Consider the following 26,836-nt stretch of genomic DNA (forward strand, 5'->3'; position numbering starts at 1 on the left):
CTTTGCGAATTTATCTGGACCGCACTCAGAGCTTTAGATCATCTGAGCAGCCCTTCGTCTGTTATGGTGGTCGGCATTTAATGCTGTCAAATGCTGTTAATAGTTTAAAATACTTTAAGTCAGAGGCAAGAATTTATAACCTCAACGTAAAAAGATTTTTGTTCTTTTGTTGCGACTTGTTGAAAAGTTTAAACATGTGACATCCATTCACTTCAAAAAAAAGTCACAGGAAGAGCTGAGTAATTATGACATGATGCATAAACATGAATTAAACACTGACATGTACAGTAGCATTTCATCTGTTTGTCGCCTCATTACTACAACCTCAAATAAAGAAAATTTGGAACAGAATGGAAAATGCAAATAAAAAAGTAGCGTTTCCTAAATTTACATTGACTTGTATTTCATTGCAAAAAAATACAAAAAAACATTATGTAATGTGTTCCAGAAAAAGGAACAATAAAACATTTACCAGTTTGTAGTGTTGCCATTTATTTTCACAACACTTAAAAGATGTTTAGGGACTGAAGACAAAATGTGATGAAGTATTTAAGGGGGAAATTGGTCCCATTCTTCCTGCAAACAAGTCTTAAGGTGGGCAAAAAGTACCGGGTCTTTGTTGTAACATTTTGCACTTTAAAATGCACCACACATTCTCTATTGGAGACCGGTTGGGACTGCAGGCAGGCCAGTCAAGTATCTGTATCCTCTTCCTCAGCAGTCAGGACTTTGTAATGTGTGCAGCATGTGGTTTTGCTTTGTCTTGTTGAAATATGCATGGCTGTCCCTGAAAAAAAAAAAAAAAATCTGAATATTGTGCTCCAAAACTCTATGTACATACTTTAAGTCAGCATTTATGATGCCATCAAAGAAGTGCAAGTTACCTTTGCCAAGGGCACTTGACCATGACAGACCCTGGCTTTTAAACTTGTTGCTGGTAACAGTCTGGATGATCATTTTCTTCAGGTCCAGGGCACACAGCATCCACTTCTCCCAAAAAATACATGAAATACTGATTTATTTGATTACAGTACACTGTCCCACAGTGCGATAGTCCATCCTAGATATCTCAGAGCCCAGAGAAGTCTACTTTCTTGTAGACACTGTTGACACAGGGCCTCTTTTTGGCACAGTAGTTTTAACAGACATTTGTAAATGTAACAATGTATTGTGGTACTTGACAAAGGTTTGCCAAAGTAGACCTGAGACAATGTGCTGACTTATAAATGATCTTATAAATGAATGAGATCATGGAAGTTCATTATGCTATGCACTTATGTGGTGGCGCTAAATAAATTAATGTGACAGGATCATGTATCCAAGTAATTTTAACTTTCTCATTTCTTTCAGGTGGAGGTTTCGTGTGAGGACTCATGGACACTGACGGCATGTGAGGCTCTGTCTCGAGATGCAGTCATTCACGGAGCGTTTGCGATGGGAAACACCTGTGTAGTTCGTACATCTGGAGTAGATAAGGACGCTGCCGCCATCGCAACCTGCTGCAGAAACCATCCTTTACATGGGACACAGGATCACTGAAGATCTCCATTAGGCCTTAAGTAGATGTTTTCTTTCTTTTCTAAACACGTAATCAAGAACTTGATACTGAAACGTGGGATACTGGAGAGCTCAGCTCTGCCACTATAGAATGTTTTATACTGAATATAACCATAACTGATCTGGACATTACATAGAAGGTGAAAAACCACTTAAAGGGGTCTATACATTGAGGAATTTCTATGTAGTGATAAGAAAAAAAGACCACTTCCCTGACTTTATAGTCTATGAAAGCCTATAAGCCTAAGTTTTATGCGATATACAGTTGAAGTTTGAATAATTAGACCCCCTGTAAATAATAGTTTTAATAACTCATTTCTAATGACTGATTTATTTTATCTTTGTCATGGTGACAGTAAATACTATTTGACTAGATATTTTCACGACACTTCTATACAGCTTAAAGTGACATTTAAATGCTTAACTAGATCAATTAGGCAAGTCATTGTATAATGATGGCCTGTTCTGATGACAATCAAAAAATATATACAGCTTAAAGAGGCTAATAATTTTGACCTTAAAATGGTGTTTAAAAAATTAAAACTGCTTTTATTCTAACCAAAATAAAACAAATAAAAAAATATATATTTGCTGTTAAACATCATTTGGGAAACATTTAAAAAGGGGAAACAATTCAAAGGGGGTGTAATCATTCTGATTTGAACTGTACTTAGCATTTGCTTTACAGTGGTAAATGGTTTTACTTCAAATCAAAGAACCTAAACTTGTATTCTGGGATTAAATGACCAGCAATACGCTGCTTTCTGCAGTTCACTTTACGGCCACCGGTGTCGCTAACAACAAGAGTTTCTGAATCCTACATATAACAGGCCCTTCAAAAAATACTTTGTTTTTGCGGATAAAATAGGCACACTGCCTGATACCGGGATTTTTTGTTTTGGCTGTATTAAACATCATGTATATCCTGCAAAATGAATAATAAAATATTTTCATTAACAACATTACTAAATATTAGTTTTTTTAAGCTTAATGTGATGGCAGCAATGGTAATAATAATAATGTAAAAATAGGACAGAAGAATATTTATATGATTGATAGTGATGCATAGAAAAAAAATCTGTAAACGATAACAATAGTGTGTATTTAACTTCACGAACTGATCAAAATCTATATACTATATGCATGGTCAATAGCTACGTTTCCATTAAAAAATGTGAATTAACTTTATGCGCAAAACTGGATTATCGCATAAAAGACGTGCGAATAAAGCAGCGTTTCCATCCAACGAGTTAAATCGCTCAAAATCGTTACTTCTAGGGCTGTGTGATTTAGGGAAAATATCTAATTTCGATATTTTTGACAGATATTGCGATTTCGATTTGATTTGCGTTTTAATTTTTGTAGTCAAGCTTCAAATCAATAATCTGTGTCGTAGCTTCTTGCTGCTAAAATGCAGTGAGTTTTAGTTAATCAAGGAACTGAAGTTATTTTCAGTTCCTTTTATTCAAATTTATTTTTTAATATTCAGAAATTATTAAACTATTTATTTAAATTTATTTTTTAATATTCAGAAATTAAACACATAAAAAGCATAAATAAAAAGACCCTACTTTTCTGTTAACAATTTGGACTCAAATTAGACAGTGTAGCTTATCATAAAAAAAAAGGAAAAAAAAAAGTAATTATAAAAATACAACACACTCAGCAACCTAAAATGGCTGAAACAACTTGGAAATTGGGCTTTGCTGTTGCTTGCAACCAGATTGAGTGTCACTGCCAATGTATTCAGTTAACTTTTTAGCAAGACAGTCATCATGCAATTGTGCTCACCTTATTTGCTAGTAAGACTGTCACACACAGACTGCAGTCATGCATTTACTCTGGGCAGGGAAAATTAAATAATACAAATATATTTCATAATGCAGCCTCTAGCGATTAGCTAATCGTAACGTTTCAAATGGCAAATGCAATTTGATTTCGATTAATCGCACGGCCCTAGTTACTTCCTGATTATCTGGCGCCAAATTTCAACAGTAAAAATTGAATTTGCTGCGGTAAGAGAAGCTGCGTGAATCTTTTCTTCATTTAATAACTTGTGTCTCAGAAGACAATCCTGACACACAGTGAATGCGTGGTGGCGTTTGAAGATGTCAGACACGGAGTGCAGACACTCTTAATTCAGTAATAATATAATATCAACAATACTGAAATGGTTAAGACGTTTTACATTTCAGATGGTTTACAATGTGTTCAGCCAGCTGGTTTACCCAGTCACACACGTTTTAACATCACATGATCTCTTATAACAAAATCACAAGACCTTTTTTAATGTGCATACTGAAATTTGTCCAGTAAGTCTTTCCATTGTAGTTTATGTGCATCTTTTTTATCAGATAAAAAGTTTGTCCTCTCAGTTATGTGCAATTACAAAATTTATGTGTATCTTGGCGTTTCTATCAATCGTTTTTTTATGCGCAGATGGATGGAAATGTAGCTAATGTGTAAACCAGTATATTTACATTACAAATTTGATATAAACGTTGACATCTGAGTAATTTTACTGACACGTACAAAGTGACAAGATTGGTGAAAAGTTGTGCATTCCAATTTTTATATCAAATGTTTTCATTGTCAAACTCTGATGTACAAATTAAAATGTTTTTTTTTTTTTTTAAACATGCATTAACAGATTCCTTTACACATCATACACACTCTCAGCAGAAATGAATTGGAGAATCATTAGTTATTAAAAACCCAAGCATCTTCAACCCTGTCCTGGTAACAGATCTGCAGAGTGGTTGGGTACGAGCATCTACAGGAGTGGGGGAGGTTAAAAAAAAAAAAAAAAAAAAAGATTGATTGAAGGGAAGAGGAACCAATGATTGTTTTATCACACCCTGGTCACTCAAGTATACCCTACAGTACCTCAGTGAAGAGTTTAACTGTGACTCCGCCAGCTTTGTTTCTGACAACTAATGTTAAAGCAGTTGAGCTGAAATTGGTTTGATGGTTGCGCATGTGCATATTCCAGCAAAATAAGAAAGATGCCTGATACCCAGGCACTGATCTGATTGAATTCTCCCTCATATCTGCACCATGTGCCGTTTTTTTTTTTTAAACTTTAAAAATAAAAAAAGCTAATTCTAAAACACCACATCTCCAGCAGTGTATTAGCATGGATTTAACAGTAAAGGCAGTTGTGAGGACTGCAGTGTTTCGCTGACTGTTAGAGGCCGACACAAAGCAGAAAAAAATAAATAAAAATCAGAGACCCTGATGATAAAAAAAAGTTCATAAACCAGCCTTAACTGCATTTACCTGGTCTTCCAGCCCGAGCAAATGAGGAAAACAAGAATGGTCTTTCAGCCAGAACTGTTCAGAATTGAATTTCCCAAATTACTATCTTAAATAAACAAGCTTAAGTTGTTGCTGGTTTTAGTAGGTCTTGCTTTAGCACAGTGGTGCTCAACCCTGTTCCTGGAGATCTACCTTCCTGCTGATTTCAGTTGGAACCATTATCAAACGCGCATGCCTGTAATTATCCAGTGCTGTTCAGGTCCTGATTAATTGGTTCAGGTGTGTTTGATCAGGGTTGGAGCCGAACTCTGTAGGTAGGTAGATCTCCAGGAACACACTTAAGCACACATGCTTTCGCAGTTTGACCATTAGAGAGTTTAAGTGCACAAACCTCCTCTTGAATTAGACCGACCAGCTAAAAAAATATATAGTACAAATTGGACACTTGGTCAAATGAGGAAAACGAGAAATATTCAGGAGCCAGCTTTACATAGTCTTCCAGCCAGAACAGTTCAAAGTTGAATTTCCCAAATCAATCTAAACCAGAAGTCACTTAAAACCAGCAATACAGGCTGGTCCTGTTAGAACTTAGAAACCAAATGATGATTGTATTCTGGTTTACTGGTCTCCCAGGTTATGTGTCAAAAACTCCAACAAGCAGCAAACAACCAGATTGGTCCTGCTGAAGTTATATACGTAAACCAGTTTAACAAGGTATGCTGGTTTAACTGGGCATTTTTGGCATAACCAAACAAGAAATTTACAGCCCAAGCAACCTTATTTAACAATTTAAAGCAGTGTTTGTCAACCACATTCCGGGAGAACCACCAGCTCTGCAAATTTTTCATGTCTCCTCAACCAAACACAGCTTATTCAGATCATCAGCTCATTAGCAGTGACTGAAGGACCTGTAATGGGTGTGACAGACAAAGGAGACATCCAAAACATGCAGTGTTGGTGGTCCTCCAGGGATGTGGCTGGAAAACACTGATTTAGAGTACACGAGACTCTAAAACCAGCAAACCCAAGCTCAACCTGTTGAAAAAAAAAAAAAAAAAGTTGAACAAGCTTAAGTTGTTTGCTGGTTTTAGCAGTTTGACCATTATAGAGTTTAGATCAGTGGTGCCCAAACTCGATCCTGGAGCGCCGGTGTCCTGCAAAGTTTAGTTCCAACCCCAATCAGACACACATGGACTAGCTAATCAAACTCTTAAGCTGCAGTAACACTTGGCTTTTCTCCCCATAGACTTCCATTCATACGCAAGCGAATTCGCACGCAGGGTCATGCATTAAGTTTCGCAGTTCGCTGCGGTGCAAAGTTCAAGCTTGGTGAAATCTGACCTGCGAAATCGCATCACTTGACTGCGTGAGACAAATCGAGGATCAAAACATGACCTCTCTGGACAGAAATTTAAAACATGGAGCTATTGCTCGCTTTTTTAATGTCTAATAAGCTTGTTTAATCCCGCCCTTTTTCGCAGCGCCGTACTACAGAATTTGGAACACTTGGTCAAATGAGGAAAACGAGAAACATTCAGGAGCCAGCTTTACATAGTCTTCCAGCCAGAACAGATAAGGGTTGAATTTCCCAAATTACTCTAAACCAGAACTCACCAGAAGCCCAGGCTGGTCCTTTCATAAATAATATTAGAAGCCAAATTATGTTTGTTTTCTGCTTTTCTAATCTCCCAGTTTGTCAAAACTCCAACAGCAGCAGTCACCTGTTAAAAAAGTTGGTTTTATCAGGTCTTGCTTTACTAGTTTGATCAATATGGAGTTAAGTGAACAAACCTTTGAATCAATAAATTAGACCAACCTGCTGAAAAAAAATATGTAACTAGTACAAGATGGTGTATCAGCCTGACTGAATCAAAAGTGCCTAAAACTCAATTGAAACCAGCAAACCACTCTGGTCCAGTTAGAAGAAGAAAGTTAGTTTTGTAAGTTGGTTTTGATAGGTGGAACTCTCAAGTTTGAGATTTCAAAGCTCCCTCAAAACCAGCAAATAAAGCTGGCTCTTTTGAAAAACAGAAAAGATCATAATAATACAATGTTCTAAGTTCTAATGTTGTAAAATGATCTCCTTGTGTTGAACCTGGTTTCTCAGTTCAACCAATCTTTTAATGGAGATCATTAAATACCAGATCTTTCGAAAACCACAAAATAGAGTTTAAGTGCACAAACCAACCCTGGAATCATCAGACCCTGCTGGAAAAATTAAATTTAAATAATCCAAGATGGACACCTGGTCTATCAGATTGACCAATCTTAAACCAATAAACCAGACTGGTCCTTTTATAAATAATAAATATTAATAACAAATTGGTTAAAGTTGGTATGCTGGTTTTAGTCTGTAGACAGCTCTTGAGTTTAACAGCCCTTAAAACCAGCAAATCATGCTGGCTCTTTTGAAATAAAAGAGTTAAACCATTTCAAGATGATCTGCTGGTTTATCATCTTAACCATTCTTTCAAATAGCCCTAAACCACTCTTAAACCAGCAAATGGGTCCAACATGGTGTGCTGGCTTTACCTGCTCTCTCAGCCAGGTAAAATAAAGGGTCACACTTTACAATAAGTTAATGTTAAGTAATGCATTTACTAACATGAACAAACAATGAACAATACATTAACTACAGTATTTATTCATGTTATTTAACGTTAGTTAATGAAAATACAGTAGTTCATTGTTAGTTCATGTTAACTCATGGTGCATTAACTAATGTTAACAAGCATGGACTTGAATGTTAATAATGCATTAGTAAATGTTCACTTATGATTAATAAATGCTAAACAAGTGTTATTCATGATTAGTTCATGTTAGTAAAAGCATTAACTAATGAACCTTATTGTAAAGTGTTACCAAATAAAGTAGTTAAAGGTCCCAATCACCAATGAAATTGTGGCTGGCTTCTCATAGCCATCCAACTGGATCAGACAAGTCTGGATGGGAGATCAGCACCCGCTCGGGCTGGTTAAAGACTTTTGTTTTCCTCAGTTGGAAGACCAGATAGTTTCAGCTCCGGCCAGTTCAGGCCATTCTCATCCAGTAAAAGAGTCTCTCACAAAACAAACATACAAAGCGCAGCGACTTAAAAACATGTCCGACAACAAGAGCATGTGTGAACGTGAGGTAAAAAGCAGCGCTACGATTTACTCATCAGCAAACAACTGCGTGAGGTGGTGTTGAGGTCCTTCTGCTGTAAACACTGAAGCATCAAAACGTCAGCTAAATATTCTAGACTAAATACAAAATGAGCAGCTGAATGACCCTGCGGACTCCCACCGGTGTCCTCATGTGTATGTGTGTGTGTACATGTCGAGTGGCTTCAGGCATTTGTGGAGCACGACTGATTTGTGTCAAGGCGAGGACGCGAGCAGTGTTTTGGGGAGGAGTCGAGTAAAGGCACTTTACTAAACACCCCGTCTCGTCCCTCTAAACAAGCTCCATCTCTTTTCCCTTCCCCTTCACCCCCCATTTCTGCCCCATCCTCGCCCTGTCTTCCGATTCATAAGGCAGACTGAACGGAAAAGATGCAGGCAAACGAACGACAACAACGAAAAATGGAGAATTTGGCAAAAATCAACCCTGAAAAAGTGTCTCCTTGACCTTCACACCAGAGCGGGACAAGACAACATTAAAATGGACAAACAGAAAGAGCAAGAAAGGCAGTTTCTCAGGAAGAAAAGCTTGTTGGATTGTGGGTCTTGCGTGGGTCTTGCATATGTCTTCCGCTGTAAAGTTTGTCTTGGTTTTGCGTGAAACAGCTTGTGTCTTCTGTTGCCCAGCGGAGAATATGAAGGATGGACAGAGAGCAGCGGGGGACATTTCTGTCCCAATTGTCTCCACGTGATGAATTTGTCACGAACTAAACTCCAATATAAAGTGCATTTAAAAAACGCCAGCGAGAAAGAAGAGAAGTTGAGAAAAAAAAAACAAAAAAAACAAAATGGTGTGATTATTCGACTCTCAGAGACCTGGCACGTTCCTCTCTCATTCGTTTTCTGTTTTTTTTTTTTTTTGAATAGACTTGAGGCACCTCTAAGACAGATCCAGAAAAATTAAAATAATAAAGAAAAATCAGTAAAGGATTCTTAAAAATATTATTTTACATTTGAAATTACACGTATGGAACACATCTTTACATTTCTCATGAACAGTATCTACGTAATTACATTGGCAAATACACGCTGATTTCGGATTTCTTTTTAAAACGCCCCCATCTGGCACTGTGGAGCAGTAGTTTCCTGCGTAAAAACCTCAAGGAAAACGAGAGCCTTTGTTTTTATTAAGTCCCATTCGTCTGACAGAACTCGTCGAGTTTGACGAAATAACTGAACAACTCTCAATTTCATCCAGCCAGTTTTTACCACCAGTAGAAAAAAAAAACAAAAAAAAAATAACGCTTTTCATTCACGTCTTCCACGACGCGTCCTGAAGAGCGAGCGAGTGCTCCGACGGGCCCTTTGACTGCTTTCGGTCCTATACATGATCAAATGCAGTTTTCTGATTGTCTCTGTAGAGCCACAACATTTTTTTTTTATCTGTCGGAGGGAGCATTTTTGTGTTGTTTTGTTGCATACAAACGGCTGCGTTTATGGGTCCACGTCTTCTAGATCACTCCGAGAGTCACCCAGCATCATTGGGGATTCGGATCCCTGAGAGAAAGAGAAACGCTGTAGTTATGGAAGTTATTTAATAATGTTTTTTTTTTTTTTTTGACGATGGACTGAACTCTACCTGTCTGAGGCTTCGGTCTGAGTTCTCATTGGCTGGACTGCCGTCAGATCCATTACTGCTGCCGGACTGATCCTTCTCATTTAGTAAAGCTGTGGCATAGGCTAGCGTGTCCTAAACAACACAAACATAAACACACAGATTAATTTTGGACTTCATATACATGACCAGGGTTTCTGCAGGTTTCACAAAGTCAAAATTAAGACTTTTAAGACCTTTTTAAGACCATTTATGAATGAAATTTTAGAATTATTCAGAAAAAATATATATATTGGTCACACTTTATTTTGATTGTGCCTTTGCTAAATTTAAGTTACATTGCAACTAATTCTTGGTAGATTATAGGTAGACATTTAGGTTGGGTTTAGGGTTAGTGTAAGTGGACATGTACTTGCAAAGTTTCGTAAAGTCAGTTAAATGTCTGTTGAAGGAGCAGCATCAGCAGGCATTAAGCAGACAGACTAATAATACTTAAATGGACCATCAAAATAAAGTAATACCAAAGTATTATATTATAATTAGCTATTTCTTTTAAATAAATTGTCAAAACAATCAACGTTGTTGTATACATACCGTTTTTCAATAAAGAATATCTTTAAAAACTATAATAAACTAAATATATGCACAGCAGTCTGTCCAGGTCAGTGTCCTCACCATATATAGACTATAAATACACAGAGAACTTTTAAACCAATATGATTCCAGACAATAATTAAAGCATATTGTAAAAAGAGTTATAAATAGGGTTTTGTTAAAAGTTCTATATGGATTGTTGGTGATTGGATTGTTAGGTAGCTTTACATGGACATAGGAAAATTAAGACCTGTTTACAGTTATTTAATATGTACAAGACAAAATTTCAGTGAATTTAAGACTTCATTCATTCATTTTCTTGTTGGCTTAGACCGTTTATTAATCGAGGGTTACTACTATAAGGGTTAACTTATTCAGCAAGTTTTTATACGCAGCGGATGCCCTTCAAGCCGCAACCCATCTCTGGGAAAGATTTTAAGACTTTTTAAGGCCTAAAGTTAAGCTTTTGAAATTTATTTTTAAATGTTAAGACCTGGCAGACACCAGTAATCTTCCAGCAGAAAACTGACCCTAAGCACACCACCAAAATATCAATGGAGTATCTTCACAACAACTCAGTGAACGTCCTTGAGTGGCCCAGCCAGAGCCCAGACCTAAATCCTATTGAACATCTCCGGAGAGATCTGAAAATGGCAGTACACTGTCGCTTCCAATGCAACCTGATAAGAGCTTGAGAGATACTACAAAGAGAAATCTGCAAAAATTCCTAAAGACATATGTGCCAAGCTTGAGGCATCATTTTCAAAAAGACTTGAAGCTGTAATTGGTGACAAAGGTGCATCAACAGAGTATTGAGCAATGGCTGTGAATACTGTTTTACATTTGATTTTTCTGTTTTTTTATTTTTAATAAATTTGCAACAATTTCACAATCTTTTTTCACATTGTCGTTATTGTCAAATATTATCATTGTACACAGTTCAATTTGCATGACATCAAGATTTGCAATTACTAGCTTAACATGTGACACATATTGGTTTTGAATAATGCAATGAGATCATGTAAATGGCGTATAATTCCTCTTGTTGACCAATCAGAGAGCAAGTGCTGTACCTGTGCTGAAATAGTGCGCTGGAAGGTTTTAGCTGTGGACGTCTCATTCGATACGTTACTCTGAGGAGTCCAGTAGTGCTCAGACATCTGAAAGAGGAGAGGATCAAATAATAAATGCCATTTCAAAACAAACACCAACTGAAGTTTTGTGTGCGTATGTGTGTGTTTTCTCTTGCCTTCTTCTGAAGCCACTGCACTGCCCAACTCCAGTGTCCTGAGAGCTCCTTAAAATAATCCTTAGCTGGAGAACATCTAACAAACATACGGAGACTCGTAAGTGCACAGCAGACAGAAACATTCATCGCAGTTTATCAATCACAATATATCAAAGAATGCTTCGTTTTCAGACTATCATAGCATAATTAAACTAACCTAAATAGAAGCATAAGAAATTAGATATTGTTTGTTCAGATTCAAACAGTAAACAAACAATGCTAAAATAGATTCATCAAATTACAACATCAAAATACAAGTGTCAATCAGACTTTCAGCATTTAATAAATTAAAACAAAACAAAATGTAAAAACCCTCCTTCATCCGTTATCTTTTTTTAAGCATTCAGAGTGGAGATCAAAACATTTATTAATTATTAATTATCCCAAAATCATATCGCATGAGAAGCGAATGCCTGAAACTCTCTCTACATTCATTTGAGTTGGTGTTGGCAAAACAAATGTGAATAATGTGAGATTGAAATGCATTTACTGAAGAAACTGTACTATATATATATATATATATATATATATATATATATATATATATATATATATATATATATATATATATATACACACACACACACACACACACACACACACACATACATTACACCAACATGACCAATGAGCTGTCTTTATTGGGCTTGCCTTGTGTGTTATTGATTACTAAGTTACCAATATTACAGTCAGTTGTTTGTTATGCAATATTCAGTATAACATAAATGAAAACAAACACTATAAACAAACGGCAATAACCAGAGATGCATAAGGTACTAGAGACCCAGACTTAAGAAAAAGTATAAGAGCTCTATCCAAAAAGTGACTTCAATAAAAGTTGAAGTGCTCTTTAAGCACCATAGTTAAGTGGAAGTACTAAAGTATTTAACATTTCCTGTACTTAAGTATTGCAAGTAGTTTATTTTAGAATTTACCAAAGTACTGAAAGTAAAAGTTCAAGTATTGTGTAAGGTATTAAAGAAAGCAGTCAATAGACATCATATTGTTTTATTTATTTTACATATCTTTTTGGGGGAACATGATTAAGCAGAATGAAAAGAAACATGGCTTACAATACTGTTTTTCTCCCGCGGTTAAACCACAGATCTGACAGATCATAACAGCTTTAACACGCTCCTTTCAAAGTTGTGTGTCACAAAAACACTCTGTAATCCACTCAAAATGCTATTGAAACCCATTATCAGAACGCAAATTACCGGATGTAAATGCTGTAAACAGAAGTTCTAAACATTCTACAGCAAGATGCTGGTCACTATTGCGCCCTCTATGCAGCAGCCAGGAAAAAGGTCTACAATTGTAATGAGTAGGGATGTGAATCTGCACTGGTCTCATGGTTCGGTTCAATTACGATTATCATCGATTCTGTTCAATTTAATATCTCGATGCATCGACGATGCTTTCTATACATAATTAGATTTTTTCTTCACAACACAATATATATATATATATATATATATATATATATATATATATATATATATATATATATATATATATTATTATTTTTTTTTTTTAATTAAAATTTATTAATATATTTATATTTATATCTAATTTGTAATACAATTTTGTTCTTTAATACAGCAGTAAGATATAGGAACTGTCCCCTTGATTTGACCCGCTCAAAGAAAGCACTTTCTAAATGTATCAAACAAAACTTCAATTCATGCACAGAAGACAGCAGAAGCATTTATAGCAAAAAACTTATGTAAAGATTATAATCCCGCCTGCTTTTTGAGCGCTGACAAGCGTGGTCTTACACCCCTATAACTGGTTATTGTTTTCACCTACTCAACAGAAAGGGTTTTGATCAGCTTTAGAAATTAAATCGCTGTTCACCGATGACAGGAAGAACAGCCGTGGTTACAGTCTTTATATGCGCATAATATGCGGTTATCACAGCTAATGCATAATAGACACCGTGAAGAAAACTCACGTCAGGCACGCTTGTGTCTGGATCACAAATATCGCTTTAACAGCTAAGAGGAGAGTAACAGTTACCTCACAAACAGGCCAGCGGGTCAAATGTCCAAAAGGAGAGAGAGGCAGAGATGGAGTTTTACAGCATTTCTCCGTAGAAGTGAAATAGCGGCAAATGTACACAATCTACATTGTAAAAGCGCTATACAAATAAAGCTGAATTGAATTGAATAATGTGCTGTGCTGCCTTCATTGTCAATGAAAGACTGTCCAGCGGACAAAAGTAGTTGAACTGTGCAAAATTATCTACCTTTTAAGTAGTAAGAGCGTTATTTAATCGCCCTCGCCTCCTTCGCCATAGTATTCTACTGCGACATCGCGCATAGGAGATACATGACGTTAATACGTAATAACTGGTTATGATCTATTACTGAACAGATATCAATAACTTTGACACCCCTAGTAACGATGCAGCACATAAAAACCTATCGGAGTAAAAGTATTAAACTCATAGAAAATATGTACTGAAGTAAAAGTGGAAGTAGGAAAAAAAAACAAACAATACTCCTGGGTAATACTGGGAGTACAGATACAGCCTTTTAGTACTTAAGTACAGTAGTGAAGTAGTTTTACTTTGTTACTATACATATCTGGTAATAACTAGCCATGTTTTAGCATGATATGCCCTAATTAGGTGATAAAAATTATAAGAAGGTATTAATGAACCACTGAAATGGTTATTTGAACTTGTTCATTAAAGTGAACTGTCTTAAAGATGCTGTCTGTGGAAATGTCTTGGATAATTTGAAGTCAAATTATTAATCACTTCCGTTTTATTTTAAAAGCCTCTTGAAGAGCAGTTGATTACTATTGACGGAGTCGATTCCAACCATTTTAGAATCAAAGAATCAACTCTTTCGGATATCAACTCCAAGCCCATCCTAGAATTCCACACTTACTTTTGGGCCAGTGTGACAAGGAACTTCACACACTGGTAGCAGCGACTGCTGTCCACATTGTTGCTCTGATGCATCAAAGCTGTAAATAAATTAAAATACCATGTTAGTAAAAAAAAAAAATAAATAAATAAAAAAAATAAAAACTGATCCTATAAATCCTAAAATGAAACAACCAAGTGATCCGATCCTTACCCAGAAGACCTTTTTCAGATTCAAAAGCAAATTTGAGTCTCTGAGACTGCAGGGGATCTTCTAACATCTGAAAAGATTAAAGTAAAGTGTTACATTATTATAGTATACTCATATAAATTATATTCATATATAAACAATATTCAAAACTGCACACAGACGTCACTTACCAGGATTTCCAGCAGCATCTGAAAGACGTTCTTTAGTTCATGAGGAGGAGCTGTTTCCAGATGATTCTACGATTGCAAGAGCATATTATAAGAAGGATTGTTGCAGGATCATTTGCATTTGTAGAAAACTAGAGGCAGGCTAAGATTGCTTGTATTTGTTTATCTGTAAATTTATTGAAGTATGTGCATATGGTATTTTTAGCTTCCAATTAATGATAAACTGTACATAAAATGATAGATTTATTTATATACTGTACATTTCAAATAGTCAGTGTACCGACCTTGAGTAATTGCAGGACTCCAAGTGAGAAAGGTTCATTACAGAAGGAGCTGTACGTGATCATTTCGATGAGAAAGGACAAAGGGCCGGACAACTCGCGCATGGCAAACATCACCTAAAAAACAAGCGCCTCGGTCAGCAGTGTGTGATACATTCAGATAGGTCCTGTTTAAACCTCATATTAAAATGTTTTTAAAATGTTTTTTGTTAAGTGTGATTAGAAGAATGTGTTTATACGCTTTAAAAATAATTCTGTGGATTTATAAATACCTTAATAAAATCTCTGAATCTCACACAAGTAATATGAAAAATAATACTAGTGATACCTCTATATTAGTTTTTTATATCTGTTTGGCTTTTGTACTGTATAATTCTATGGATTCCCATTCTGGTTATTAAATTCATTACAATGGCAAATATATGGACAGGGTTCATAAAAGCAAATCTTAATAAAAATCAAGGACTTTTAAGCATTTTTTTCAGCACCTATTTTTATTTTCAAGACTGACATGCAATGTACTAAACACCGGAAATGTATTCTTAGCAATCCATAAAAAACATTCCATAGAAACTATCTATTGATTTATACAAATAAAAAAAAGGAATAATAATTAAGTGATAATATAATATTAATAATTAATAATATAATAAACATCCACATATATTTATATATAAATAAATTAGTAAAATGTATTGCTAGGCACGTCTTTAAATGTGATTAAAAAAATAGAATCTTGGCAGATAAGTGTCCTATTCAAACAAAACATACATCAATGGAAACATTTCAATTGATGCATGAACCTTGATTTAAAAATGACAATTTTACAGTCTAAATGTCACAAATGTTGACCGAATAAGAGTATATCAAAGTTTTAAATGGGATATTTTGAACTGCACAGTATGAAACCTCTTTAAATGGTTAAATATTTTTTATTTATTTATGTAAATTGGCTTTGACACAATCTGCATTGTATAAAATACAATATCGATATAAAGATGAACTTGATTTGATTTAAATAGCAAGAGAACCATACAGTCGACCCATAGACTTTCTGTTATCAGAAAAGTGGTCACAAGTGAAGTATCTCAGCGTCATGTGTGTACAACGTTTTCATCATATCATTGTGATCCAATCAACCCTAATAGGAAGTGTAAACAGGGCCATAGAAAGAGAGATAGTTACCTCCATCAAATATGCCTGTCCATCAGCCTTGAAGAGCAGAGTGTTGATGTCTGGATGGAGAGGCATGAGGACTGAAGACGGAGCCACCAGACCTGATGAGGCCTGCTTGAACACTCCTTGAGCTGAACACACAGTAGACCAAATGTGTTTTCATTACATATTTATGGCATCATTAGTAGTTTTGGTTTCCAGAAATGTGCTTTTACCCTCCGTCCTCTGAGATGTGAGGTCAGTGTGAAGCACCATGAGGGCCAGAGTGTTGTGGAGATGCAGGAACTCTCGAGCCTGGGCTGAACTCCAGCGCCGATGCTGTAAACACAATATTAGCAAAATACTATTCAGATCAGTTGTGCTTGCGTTGCTGTTTTGATCCATTTTCTCCCTTAGTTTGGTTTGTTTAGACATGTATGAACTAGACATGGGTCGGTATAAGATTCTGATTATGATAGCCTTGGAAACAAAATGTCACAATTTCACGGTATTGACAATGACATATAGAACTTGAAAAGGCATCTTTAGATATCTTTCTTTTCTTTGGATGTTATTAAGCCACAGCACTTTTCAGGGGCCTTATGTATCAACGCTGCATACGCACATTAACTTTGCGTATGCCAGGTTTCACGCTCACGTTTGGATTTACTAACAATGAAATTAACGAGAGAATGTGCGTTGGTCTATGCCAACTTCATGTCTGGCATACGTGTATTTCTTGTGTGTGTTTGTTTTATTTCCATTGGCGACTTGAAGAGGCAATAATGTTAAATTGCACACTAAAAAGTATCACACTAACACGTGTAAAACACTGCTATTAATTTATAATTGATAAAATGGGTTAATTGAATTATTTTTTTTACCAATTATGTGATTTAGAACATATAAAAGCACTTGCAAATGTATACAAGTCTATGGCAATGGCAGTATTGGCCTTATTAGAGGACATTGTCAACGGTAAAATCCGAAGGCTACAAGGTGGCAGGGTGTGCGATGGGTAACTTTTTGGAGAGTGATGTACTTAAAGATATTATTTCAGCTATGTTTTTTTTTTTTTTTTAATTGAGCGTAATTATTTAACTGCATATCAGGAGACTGCGGTTATCCATTAAAGACGTGGCTGTTAACCCCCCTCAACAACCCACAAACTGACCAAGAGCGCAGAGTTGTAGAGTGGGCATTTGGGCAGCTGAAAGGCCGGTGGCGCTGCCTTAAGAGTGAAGGGGTGTTGCTATACTGCCCTAACAAAGTGTTCCTTTAATACATCTGAGTCTCCCACAGACACGGATACTACTCTAGAGAGTAAAGTGTTGCCTTCAATTGAGGCAACTCTCTCCTCAAAAGCTGCACCTTTACATCGGACCATTTCTTTTTTAATTCACTCACATTGCGATGTTCAGACCCCACTGCGTTAACAGAGTCAGCTAAACTCTCCCACTTTTTTTTTTCTTTTGTTATTAATTCCGGAGGACAAACTTGCAAATAACAGTTTTTCTCCGGTCTACCTCTGATAGGAGCACCTCCAATTCACATTCTGTGAGGTTTCTTTTCTTGCTTGCTTTTGCCATTGCTTTTTCGTTTGGTTTTGACAAAGTCATTACCGTATTTATACAGGGGAGGAGACAGGGAGGGGTTTTGCGCTCATACACGTGTGCTCAGTTTTACGTTAATTCAGATGTACAAAGAGAATTGTACGGAGTCTTTCATACATCTGCATTTTTTTACTGCGTATGGACAAATCTATAAATGTGCGTACGCAGTAGAAAAATCAGATTGTTTTAGTATTATTTCATCGCAAGTCTTTGTACATGAGGCCCCAGGTCTATAGCATGCATGGCGCATAAGCTATTTATTTTTTCAAACATTTGCTGAATTGTGAGCTGACCAGTAGCTTTTGATTTGCTTTTTTTGCTTTTTTTTGATCATTTTCTGCTGAAGACACTGTTGCAAAAAAAAAACAAAAACATACACATACCATAGGAACAGTATCGCAGAAAATGTTTGCAGTTTTAAAACCTTGACTTTTCCAAATGCTGTAAACCTTGAAATCAGTTATCGTCCCATCACTGACACATTTTGACCAATTACACTATGTCACACTAGATATTGAGCAAGTGAAACTTGTTGAGATGGTGCTGTGATAAGAGGGGGATAATACATGATGATGCGACATTGCTAAAATGAACTTTTCAGTACTGGAAGCCCATGTTTTGATCTATTAATCTCACACATTCACATGATGCTAAACTTGAACTTTGCTACACAGCAAAACGTGAAATATCTTCGCATAGGCTTTAAAAGTGTATCTAAAGAAAATCAATGAGCTACAAAAGTAATTTTGTTCATTTTGAATGAGTAAATAGATATAATATGTAATATTTAATAATATATATAAAATATTCACAAGCTGTGGTAAGCTTGGTCAGTGCTAACCGAGGATGTCTACAATACCTGGTTGTTTTGCCGGTTGGGTCCCAGGAGGAAGACGAGCATGCGGCGATAAGCTGAATGTTTGAGAAGCAGCTGACAAGGCCCACAGCCCTGAAACACACCAACAACAGTGGATCATTTTAGGCCCAGTTTACACTAAAGGCTGATTTATACTTCTGGTTCAATCGCATGCGTATGCTACGGCGCTGCTGCATAGCCCTACGCCGTGGCCGTCGCGCAATTTTCAAAAAATGTAACTACACATCGCAACGACGTGTAGCGCAAGCTCTGTGATTGGTCGGCTTGGTAGCGCTGTCGAGTCTGGGCGGGACCGAGAGCCGCGCGAGCCCAATGGAGTGATTGTTTACAAGTGTGGAGCTCCTGATGGAAAGCGTTTTGGAAGTGTTAATGCAGGCCAACAGAGACAGCACGCAGAAGTATAAATGCAAAGCTACGCGCGTTCCATGCGCCGTGGGTTACACACGTCACTTGACACAGAAGTATAAACCAGGCTTAATACGTCTTTGTTTTAAAACGCATAAGTTTTGCTCCGGTTACGCCATCTGTCAACTCTCTGCCGAAGTTTGAGCTCAGAAAACGGAGCATTTTGGAAATGCTGGAGAGGCTGTTTTCATTCTAAAATGCTGCTGCTCCATCTCAGTGTGGATGGGAGAAAACAGAGACATATGAAAACGAAGGCGGGGCTGCAGACATTCGCCTCTCTGACTGGCTCTTTTCCTCACTATTAAGTAGCCTATACACAGTTTATTCCTGCATCCTCTCCTTGTAAGTTCAGACTTTGCAAGTTTGATATAAAAAACAAACTCCCGAGGACACGTTATGTAAATCTTCAAAGGGAACAGTGTACTTTATAACCTTATTCACATCATCCTGGATACGTATGTTCTTTCACTATCTTAACAATAAAATGAAAACATGACATAAGGAACTGCTATTTTCATTTTGTTATTAAGAACTTAACAGACATCAGAAATGCTGAGGCGTTGTGCTGCATATATGAGCGTCATCTTCACTGTATGCATATTTATAACAAAATGGAGTCTATAACAGAACTGCCTCCTTTTATTTTCATTGAAAATACAAACATACCCTCTCTTTTGCTAAATATCAGTTTTAATAATCAATAATGGCCATTAAAAAAAGTATAACGTACAATAAGTTTATACTTTATAGGAAATAAAGGCAAACAATCAGACAATATACAGAATGTACGTGGTTACATTAATTATCAACTTATCTTTGCGCTCAGCCAAAACATATTACCTGAGAACAAGTAATAGATTCAAAAGACCAAAGTCAGGGAATATGTCGTTAGATTTAGACAACAAAATGAATTAAGTATCACGTTTAAGAAATATAGTGAGATTAGATCCAGCGGTGAACAGTCATGATGAACAGTCCGACGAGCACAGCTCACATCTGGCTAGATAGGCTGCAGCGCATGGCAGGGTGTGTGTGTGTGTTCACATGATGTGCGTTTTCAGTGGTTTGGTGTAGACGGAGAGTTGTTCAGAAAAGCTGAGTCAAGCGCTAGTTTGGACGCAGATTGTTTTCATTCTAAAACGCCATTTTAAAACTAATATGTATAAGGGTAAACGGGGCCTTAGTTTGTTTGGCCACCTCTTACCTGTGGCATTAAGAGCCTTTGATCATTTACATAAATGCGGCACAGCAGGGATAAACAGTGCGATTGTTTCACTCACACTTGAAAAAAAAAAAAAAGAAATCTTTAAAAACTGCTAAATATATTTAGAAGCACATGTTTGAAAATAAATAAAATAAAATAAAATAAAATAAATAAAGTCCCTGCTGAGCCTCAGCTTTAAATCATCAATGGACAAAGAAAGTCTTAAATGATATAATAAACATAATACAGCCTGACGTGAAGATTAAGCTTACAAAATCTTTTTGCCAAGTGTATTAGGTGTATTTTGAACTGAATTAAAATGAAATGTTTTCTGTGATATTTTACTTTCATAATAACCTGTGTCTGGCATTCTGTATTCATCTTAAGAACGGACTAAAAAGTAATAATTACATAATTATTGAATACAGTTTGAAGCAAATGTATTTTTGTTATATTCCAAACAAAAAGTCTCTTTATTATCATTAACGCTAATGAATCTTTTTAATAAGGAAAAACATTCCTTTCACCCAATTTTTTATTAAGTTAATAAATCAGTTCAGAACAATGTAGTCCTTGAAAGCTTCACAAACTCTTTGGAATAATAGTTCATTAGTTAATGTATTTACTAACAATAAGTATGAATAATCTCGTAAAGCATTTATTAATCATAGTTCAACATCAACTAATCCATTATTAAAATCTAAAGTTGTGCTTGTTAACATTAATTAATGCAGTTAACATGAACTAACTTAAATAACATACCATAATAAAAGTAATACTAATTGTTTGTTCATATTAATAAATAATTTAACTAATTGAGCCTTATTTTAAAATGTTAGCGAAGCTTCTTTTAGCTTCTTGTACATTTTCATAAATAACAATAATTCTCACCCTCTGAGCAAAGTTGCTAAAGAGGCTAAAGTACTGAGAGCAGTTCTTGCAGTTGTCCGGGACATCTTTATCCAGCAGAGACAGGAGCATGTCCAGCAGACAGTCCAAACCAGCATCCTGGAAGTAGAGAGCACTCTCTAAGGTCTTCTCCAGGATAGTGGCCACTACAACACGCACCTCTCGCACACTGCACTCCAACAGGCAGATCCTGCAGAGAAACAACACATGGTTTATTAAAAATGTTAAATATGCAGTAGGTCAGTGTCTTAAGAAACTTTTTTTGAAATAGTAATGATTAAAGTAAATGATCTAAAAGGGTTTATATGTAGTTTATATTCTGAGTAAGGCATAAAACTAAAAAAAAATGTTCATCCAATTAAATAGTGTCGGGCCAATTGAACAATGACAGCCTGTGACGCGCATATATATATATATATATATATATATATATATATATATATATATATATATATATATATATATGTTATGTAGACTATTTGCTCTTTGTCTCAAGAACAATGATTGGAAAAAAGTAAAGTAATTTTGAAAAATTAATTTTCTTTACTCTTATGTGTGTAAAACAGCAGTAGAGAAGAATCCAAACTGGTTTTCTAGATTCTGGATGAGTATGTGCTAGGATGTCGACACATGTGAGCTGATTGGGAGGTCTGTGGAAACTCTTCCTGCAGCGCCAGCTCCATTGCTGCTTCCAAGGAAAAAGTGTTTGCAAAATTACAGCTCCAGGTCTCTACTGATAAAGGAAATGATTGCTTGTTTTGCTGGAAATCTGTCAGAACTGGATCATAAAACACTGTGGAACATTCCCTGGCTATGGCTGAAGTGTGGTGTGATTGGGGCAGCTCTACCATCCGATACCAACCCACCAATTGTGTAGCAGAGCAGCCCCACCGCATTCCCCCAGAACACCTCTAGACATGCCAGGCATCTCTTATTCACACTTACATACTCCACACATCAACATCCCTGCACAGACACCAGCATTCAGACTGACAGAAAGCAGCTGTGGCCATAGTTCACACATGTGCTGTTGTTATTCTCTTATATGATCATGAGCACAAGCCTACACTCACACATGCATACAGATGAAGTCAGAATTATTAGCTCTTTTTTTTTTTTTTTCATATTTTTCAAATGATGTTCAACAAAGCAAAGAAATTTTCACAGTATGTCTGATAATATTTTTTTCTTCTGGAGAAAGTCTTATTTGTTTTATTTCGACTAAAATAAAAGCAGTTTTTAATTTTTTATGAACCATTTTCAGGTCAAAATTAATAGCCTCTTTAAGCTATATATGTTTTTGGTTGTCTACAGAACAAACCATCGTTATACAAAAACTTGCCTAATTACCCGAACCTGCCTAGTTAACCTAATCAACCTAGTTAAGACTTTAAAATGTCATTTCAAGCTGTATAGAAGTGTCTTGAAATGGCAAAGATAAAATAAATCAGTTATTAGAAATTAGTTATTAAAAATATTATGTTTAGAAATGTGTTGAAGAAATCTTCTCTCCGTTAAACAGACACTGGTGAAAAAAAATAAACAGGGAGGCTAATAATTCAGGGGGCTAAGAATTCTGACTTCAACAGTGGGTATTAAAAGGAACACTCCTCTTTTTTTGGGAAATAGGATAATTTTACAACTAAAGAGTTGAGTTTTACCATTTTTGAATTCATTTAGCTGTTCTCCGGTGGTCTGGCAGGAAAACTTTGAACTAGAATTGTGGAACTACTATAATTGACAAAGCAGCCATTCTGATCATTCTCTTACAAGACATCATATTGTCAAATCAAAATTAAGCTTTGAATGTCCCTCATCTTATTTTAATCAAGTCATCACCCTAGAAATGCAACCTTTTTGGTAATACAGCCTATAAATGTATGGGTGGGCTACATTAGACCACCTGCGAATGTCCGTGACTCACTTTCATTTTGCAATTTCTCAAGCAGGGGCTTTTGTCAAGGCACTGAATATGCTGTTTTTTGAAAGACTTGTTTAAAGTAAAGTTATGTTTTTAAAAGCAGGAAGTTGCTAGGCAACTGAGGCATGCACATTTAAAGTCATGGGGGAAAGTAGAAGACACTGAAATACATGACATGTCATTTTGACTGCTAAGAAAGTAGAAATAATCATGACGCTGAGTTTTGTCATTTTAATAAAATAATATCTGAGGCAGATATGCACATAAGTCAGGGAATTTTATGTGTTTCATTTAAACAAAGTTGAATCAATTAATCATTAAATTGCAAAAATTCCAAATTCCAAAAGTAGCTTCTAGTGTTAGCTTAGCATAAATCATTAAATCAGATTAGACGATTAGAATTTTGCTCAAATAAATTTTTTTTTGATAATTTTCCTTGACTCTTCTGTAATCACATTATGAAGTGAGTCCAATGGAAAATGAAAAGTTGCTATCGAATTCACCAGGGGATAACAAGCAATCACTCGACACTGAAGCATAAATTGAGCTTAATAGTAGGGGTGTCAAAATTAATTGCTTCTTCGGAGCAGCGCAATGCAGACATGAACAATCTGGTATTGGTTCAGTAATAATCATGACCGGTTATTATGCATTGTATTATGCATTATGTCATTTATATCATATGCGCTATGTCGCCGTAGCTTACTATAGCGAGGGATGCGAGCGCGACTATTTACAATGCTCCAACTACTTAAAAACACAGAAACTGTGTTTGTGTTTGCTGGACAGTCTTTCACTGACACTTACAGCAGAAGCCCCTATTTCACGGCGATTGAGAGAATGAAAGTAAACTCCATTTCTCTCTCTCTCTCTCTCTCTCTCTCTCTCTCTCTCTCTCACTGTGGCCGGTTTTACTTGCTGGCATTATATTTCCTCTCCTCTCGTCTGTTACAGTAATAGAGTTTTCTCCACCGCTTCTATTATGAATCAGCTGTGATCGCCGTTGTAATTTATCTGTCTCACTTAGCTGCGAAGAGCGCCAGCGTGTAAGTGCCAATCGCAGCACTTTCTGTTGAGCGCATGACCAATCAAAGGGGTATAACAAAGAACTCAGTAGACAAAGCTCAGAAAGCGATCGGTATATTTATATTTGTTAATTTGCTATAAATGCTTGTGTTGTTTAAAAATACAGTTTATATATCTGATTGTTTGTATTAAAGGACAATTTTTTTAGAAAATAGTATATAAATATATTTATACATTTTAATACAAGAATTGCTGTGCTGTAAAGAAAATTTAAAACTGTGGACCCTATCAAACACCCAGCGCAATGCACAACGCAGTTGTTGTCTGCTAGTTTCAGATTGGCACAAGAGTCATTTTGACGTTTTGCAGCACGCTGTTTAAATAGGCGTGGTCTAAAAAAAGGAGGTGTATTGAGGCGCTTTGCTGGCGCGTTGCTATCTTGAGGAACTATAATAGATTGCACAATAAACCAGATCAAAGCAGGTATATAGTTCAGCGCAGAGTGTGTTAGTTGTGCCTCACTTAAAGATTGTTCAATACACACAGGATGTACAGCAATATGCAAATATCTTTACAAATGAAAAGGAATAAAAGGGTTAAAATATTACAAATATGATTATTTTCAAGCCTTCATAAATATAAAAACCATACTTTCATGCCTTCTTCATCTCAGGGGGCTTTTCCAGTTTGTTCATAACAATTTGCTTTTGTATAATGTTATTATTATTAGCAGTATTATTTATAATATGCATATTTATATTTGTTTATTTAAAACAAGCTTAGATTTGTCCACGTGTCAGGTTTTAGACCATATGGGTCATAGCATGTGTATTTGGATATAACTCTGTTTTTTGACCACACTTTATTATTATTATTGTTCAACTATTCGTTTGCTGGAAATTAGAACAGAAAATTGGAGATAGTTTTGAAATAAATCTTTGCGCTTAACAAACAAAATACATTTTTTATAGGCTAATGGATGTCTGCGTACAACACGTTTCCCTATCAACGAGAGTGAAAGTGAAAGTAAAGAATGAAGAGGCTCATCTGTCATTCTCACGCTGTAGATGCTCTGTTTAACAGTTTTCTCGCTAGTAAAGCACTTCATTTTCTATTTTTCCCTTCGCTTTGGACTATGCGCATAGATCATCAAAATAGAGCCATGTGGAAAGCAACGTCAATGTACCGTGATGCACCGAGATATCAAATTGAACCAAATCGATAGCATGATAATCGTAACACTTGTAGCACTGTGCTTTGGTTCTTTTTCTTCAACATTTACTAGTAAAAGACAATGTTGATTTCACTGACTGCATTTTGTGCATTGGAGGTTGATGCTTACTTGATGATCTCCCGTCCTTCAGGTGCCACCAGATACTGGACCATCCACTGACAAGCCTCGCTGCTCTTGGACAACAAAACCTCCACAGTGGCGATCCACTCCTCTGTGTCCACCCTGAGAGACAAGACCCAAGAGTCCCACACTAATCAAATACACTGTTGACTTGATGAACACTTACATTTTACTTAAAATTCTGCTCATGCTAAACTTTAATGCAAATTTCCAGTGCATTATACTACATCTATATACATTTTATACTATATCTGAATGAAATGGTATATACATTTTTATATTAACATTTTTTATTTATAAAATAAATTTTTGTCTAAAGTGACTTACAATTAAGGAGGCATTCAGAGATTCAAAAAGAAAAGGCAATACACACAAGATGAGCTATTAAAAGACAGGAACTGTTAGAGAACTAGATGCTAGAGTCGGGAGGGTAAGTTTTTTCTACAGGTTGGTTTGTTAAGCCCACTTACCTGTGTAAAGCACACCTTCAAAAAAAATCAGTTTTTAATGATATGGAGTGATTGTAAGAACATGTCCAGTTCAAAACTGGTTCAAGAGTCAGATAAAGTGTCATAGAAATGAAAGAGAGTGTTTTCTACAGGTGGTTTTTCAAGCCCACTCACCTGTGTGAGAATTTATACGTTTATTGTTGTCATGTGGTGGGGTTCTTGTTTTATTTTTCCACCAGAAGTTCTTTTTTGTGTCATAGTTTGTCAATAGTATGTCAAAAGTTTAATAATGACAACCGGTAGTGCCCTTAAGTTGAAGTACAGGGTGGGCCATTTATATGGATACACCTTAATAAAATGGGAATGGTAGACAATTGCCTTCAGATGACCCTAAAGATTAGAGTCTAAGGGGGTCAGATCGGGAGACCTTGGGGGCCATTCAACCGGCCCAGGACGACCAATCCACCTTTCAGGAAACTGCTAATCTAAGATTGCTCGGACCTGACACCCATAATATGGTGGTGCACCATCTTGCTGGAAAAACTGGGAACGTGCCAGCTTCAGTGCATGAAGAGGGAAACACATCATCATATAGCAATTTCAAATATCCAGTAGCCTTGAGGTTTTCATTGAAGAAGAATGGCCCCACTGTCTTTGATGTCTATGGTGTGAAGATACAAGATGTGCAGCACCTAAAACTACAGATACTGAAAGCCTGTGCTGGCATTTCTCCTGCAGTGTTGATATCAGTGTGTGAACAGTAGGAAAAAAGGTTTGCATTGACAATCAAACACCATGAACAGCACATTGAACAGATTTTGTAAGTGGTCAGAAACTTGTAAATAACTCATGAAAGAATAAAGTTACGTTCAAATCAAGCAAACCATTGTTTTTCTTGTAAAATTCCCAATAAGTTTGATGTGTCAAATGACTCTCTTCCAATGACTGTAAAAAATATGGACGACGCGACAGCCCC

General features: G+C 36.2%; 2 protein-coding genes across 8 annotated transcripts in view; one reads left to right on the forward strand and one right to left on the reverse strand.

Moving 5' to 3' along the window:
• The window catches only part of pcsk9 (proprotein convertase subtilisin/kexin type 9), a 37,303-nt gene extending 34,784 nt beyond the window's left edge, over positions 1–2,519 (forward strand). For all 3 annotated transcript variants that reach the window (XM_087297983.1, XM_087297981.1, XM_087297982.1), the window contains one exon: positions 1,351–2,519. In XM_087297983.1, the coding sequence (XP_087154109.1) occupies positions 1,351–1,539 (189 nt within the window). In that variant the 3' untranslated portion in view covers positions 1,540–2,519. The remainder of the gene's footprint in view (positions 1–1,350) is intronic.
• A 6,380-nt stretch (positions 2,520–8,899) lies between these two features.
• usp24 (ubiquitin specific peptidase 24) overlaps positions 8,900–26,836 on the reverse strand; it is a 150,281-nt gene continuing 132,344 nt past the window's right edge. For 4 of the 5 annotated variants that reach the window (XM_087297922.1, XM_087297921.1, XM_087297920.1 and 1 more), the window contains 13 exons: positions 25,400–25,513; positions 21,093–21,300; positions 18,575–18,664; positions 16,339–16,441; positions 16,133–16,254; positions 14,951–15,064; positions 14,670–14,735; positions 14,503–14,569; positions 14,311–14,389; positions 11,375–11,450; positions 11,199–11,285; positions 9,556–9,666; positions 8,900–9,473 (listed from right to left, as the gene is read on the reverse strand). In XM_087297922.1, coding sequence (XP_087154048.1) covers positions 9,411–9,473; positions 9,556–9,666; positions 11,199–11,285; positions 11,375–11,450; positions 14,311–14,389; positions 14,503–14,569; positions 14,670–14,735; positions 14,951–15,064; positions 16,133–16,254; positions 16,339–16,441; positions 18,575–18,664; positions 21,093–21,300; positions 25,400–25,513 — 1,300 coding nt within the window. In that variant the 3' untranslated portion in view covers positions 8,900–9,410. Of the gene's footprint in view, positions 9,474–9,555; positions 9,667–11,198; positions 11,286–11,374; positions 11,451–14,310; positions 14,390–14,502; positions 14,570–14,669; positions 14,736–14,950; positions 15,065–16,132; positions 16,255–16,338; positions 16,442–18,574; positions 18,665–21,092; positions 21,301–25,399; positions 25,514–26,111; positions 26,792–26,836 lie in introns of those variants that run through there. The other variant, XR_015518055.1, reaches the window with a different exon arrangement.

The sequence above is a fragment of the Danio rerio genome, chromosome 20 (genome assembly GCF_052040795.2).
Source record: "Danio rerio strain M-AB ecotype USA chromosome 20, GRCz13ab, whole genome shotgun sequence".
Lineage (NCBI taxonomy): Eukaryota > Metazoa > Chordata > Actinopteri > Cypriniformes > Danionidae > Danio > Danio rerio.